General features: G+C 46.5%; 1 protein-coding gene across 1 annotated transcript; it reads left to right on the plus strand.

The window, feature by feature from the left end:
* Positions 1–879: 879 nt before the first annotated feature.
* Positions 880–1,355, plus strand: PPTG_24200 (hypothetical protein; the record flags this gene model as incomplete). Its single annotated transcript, XM_008915683.1, has 2 exons — positions 880–1,243; positions 1,315–1,355. The coding sequence occupies 2 exons, from the start codon at positions 880–882 to the stop codon at positions 1,353–1,355; spliced, it is 405 nt and encodes a 134-aa protein (XP_008913931.1).
* Positions 1,356–1,388: the final 33 nt, after the last annotated feature.

The raw sequence follows: 1,388 nt of genomic DNA on the forward strand, positions 1-1,388 counted from the left end.
CTCGCGTCCGCCGTTGTTGATTCCCATCGGAGAGAGTAACGCTCCTTTCAGAGCCGGTATTTGACTCGAAACATCGTAGCACATTAGTAACTCTTCATGTAGACCCTGAGGTGATTTTAGACGTTTCGCCATCGCTTTTAAAAGCTGGGGCGACGCCCTTACCGTTTTCTGTAGTATATCAGCGACTGGGTGCCAACAATCGCAAACGCAACACACAAACTCCTGAAGGCACGCGTTCGAAAGCCGTCGTATACACTCTTGCTGTATCTGCTTCAGCGTTTTCGCAGGAACCGGGGTAGGAAACTCGCTTTCATCTTTTGTATCGCGCTGGGCTCGCTTCTGACGTTTTTTTTTTTTTTGCGGTCGTAGGCCAGTCGCTTTTCCTCGGCAGGCGTCATGATAATAAGTAAGACCCCCGCAATCCGCAAGTTGACATTAAACAAACGGATCCTCATATTTTTCCGAGGGTTTTCGAAGCTTCGTATTTGGCAACTTTCTCAAAATTTACCCCGAATTCAGGCAAGTGATAATATAATCAGTAAAACGGCATATTCCGATACTAAAAAACGTCTTGTGCTCAGCGAGCGTCTTTCGAAGAGGCTTCCTCTCTTCGTGCCGACCAACAATGCAAGGGATTGCCTAGCATCCAAAGTTGAAGTATCACCGACATTACACGGAATGGCCTAGCATTCAAAGTTGAAGTATCATAACCGATTTTGATAGCTCTGGCTCCAGAGCTATCAAAATCTATCCATGGGAATGGAGGAGAGTTTTCGAGACGAATGTAGACATCGTAAATCGTAGAACTTTATTTGCCAATAGCAGACGCGGGGAAGTTAAGCAATGAAGCTCAAACCCCACAACCCCTTCTGAACCACCATGAGCAGCACCGAAGACAATACCGCCGGAGGCTCGACACCTCAAGAAAGCGACGATGATTTGGAACACGTAGCAGCTATGCAACGCACTCTTTCAACCCCAGTAATCAAGACGGTCAAGGAAGCCCGGGAATGGATAGCCAAACCTGAAGCGCAAAAAACCGGCTGGGTTGATATTTCCATGACTATTTTTACGAAGCGCAAGTTTGCGAGAGGTTCATACCTCAACCTTATTGATTTCAAACGCTCCGCAAACTTTCGAGAATCCAAATCTGCTTTAGAGAGCATCCCGTTCTCCCTCAAAAAGAAGTACATGGTATCCGTCACGCTGTATCTAGTCCCGTTCAACTCCAAAGAAGAATCAAGTGTCCCTGATATCGCATTCAACGAAGGGTCCATCCTTCATTGTGTTCATGTGACTGGTTTTTCGCTTCAGGGGACTACGGATATTCCCAAAGGAAATCTAAGCGGGATTGATCGAATAACAGAAGAACCCGTTGGCAATCAAGG

The sequence above is a fragment of the Phytophthora parasitica genome (genome assembly GCF_000247585.1).
Source record: "Phytophthora parasitica INRA-310 unplaced genomic scaffold supercont2.74, whole genome shotgun sequence".
Taxonomy (NCBI): Eukaryota; Oomycota; class Peronosporomycetes; order Peronosporales; family Peronosporaceae; genus Phytophthora; species Phytophthora nicotianae.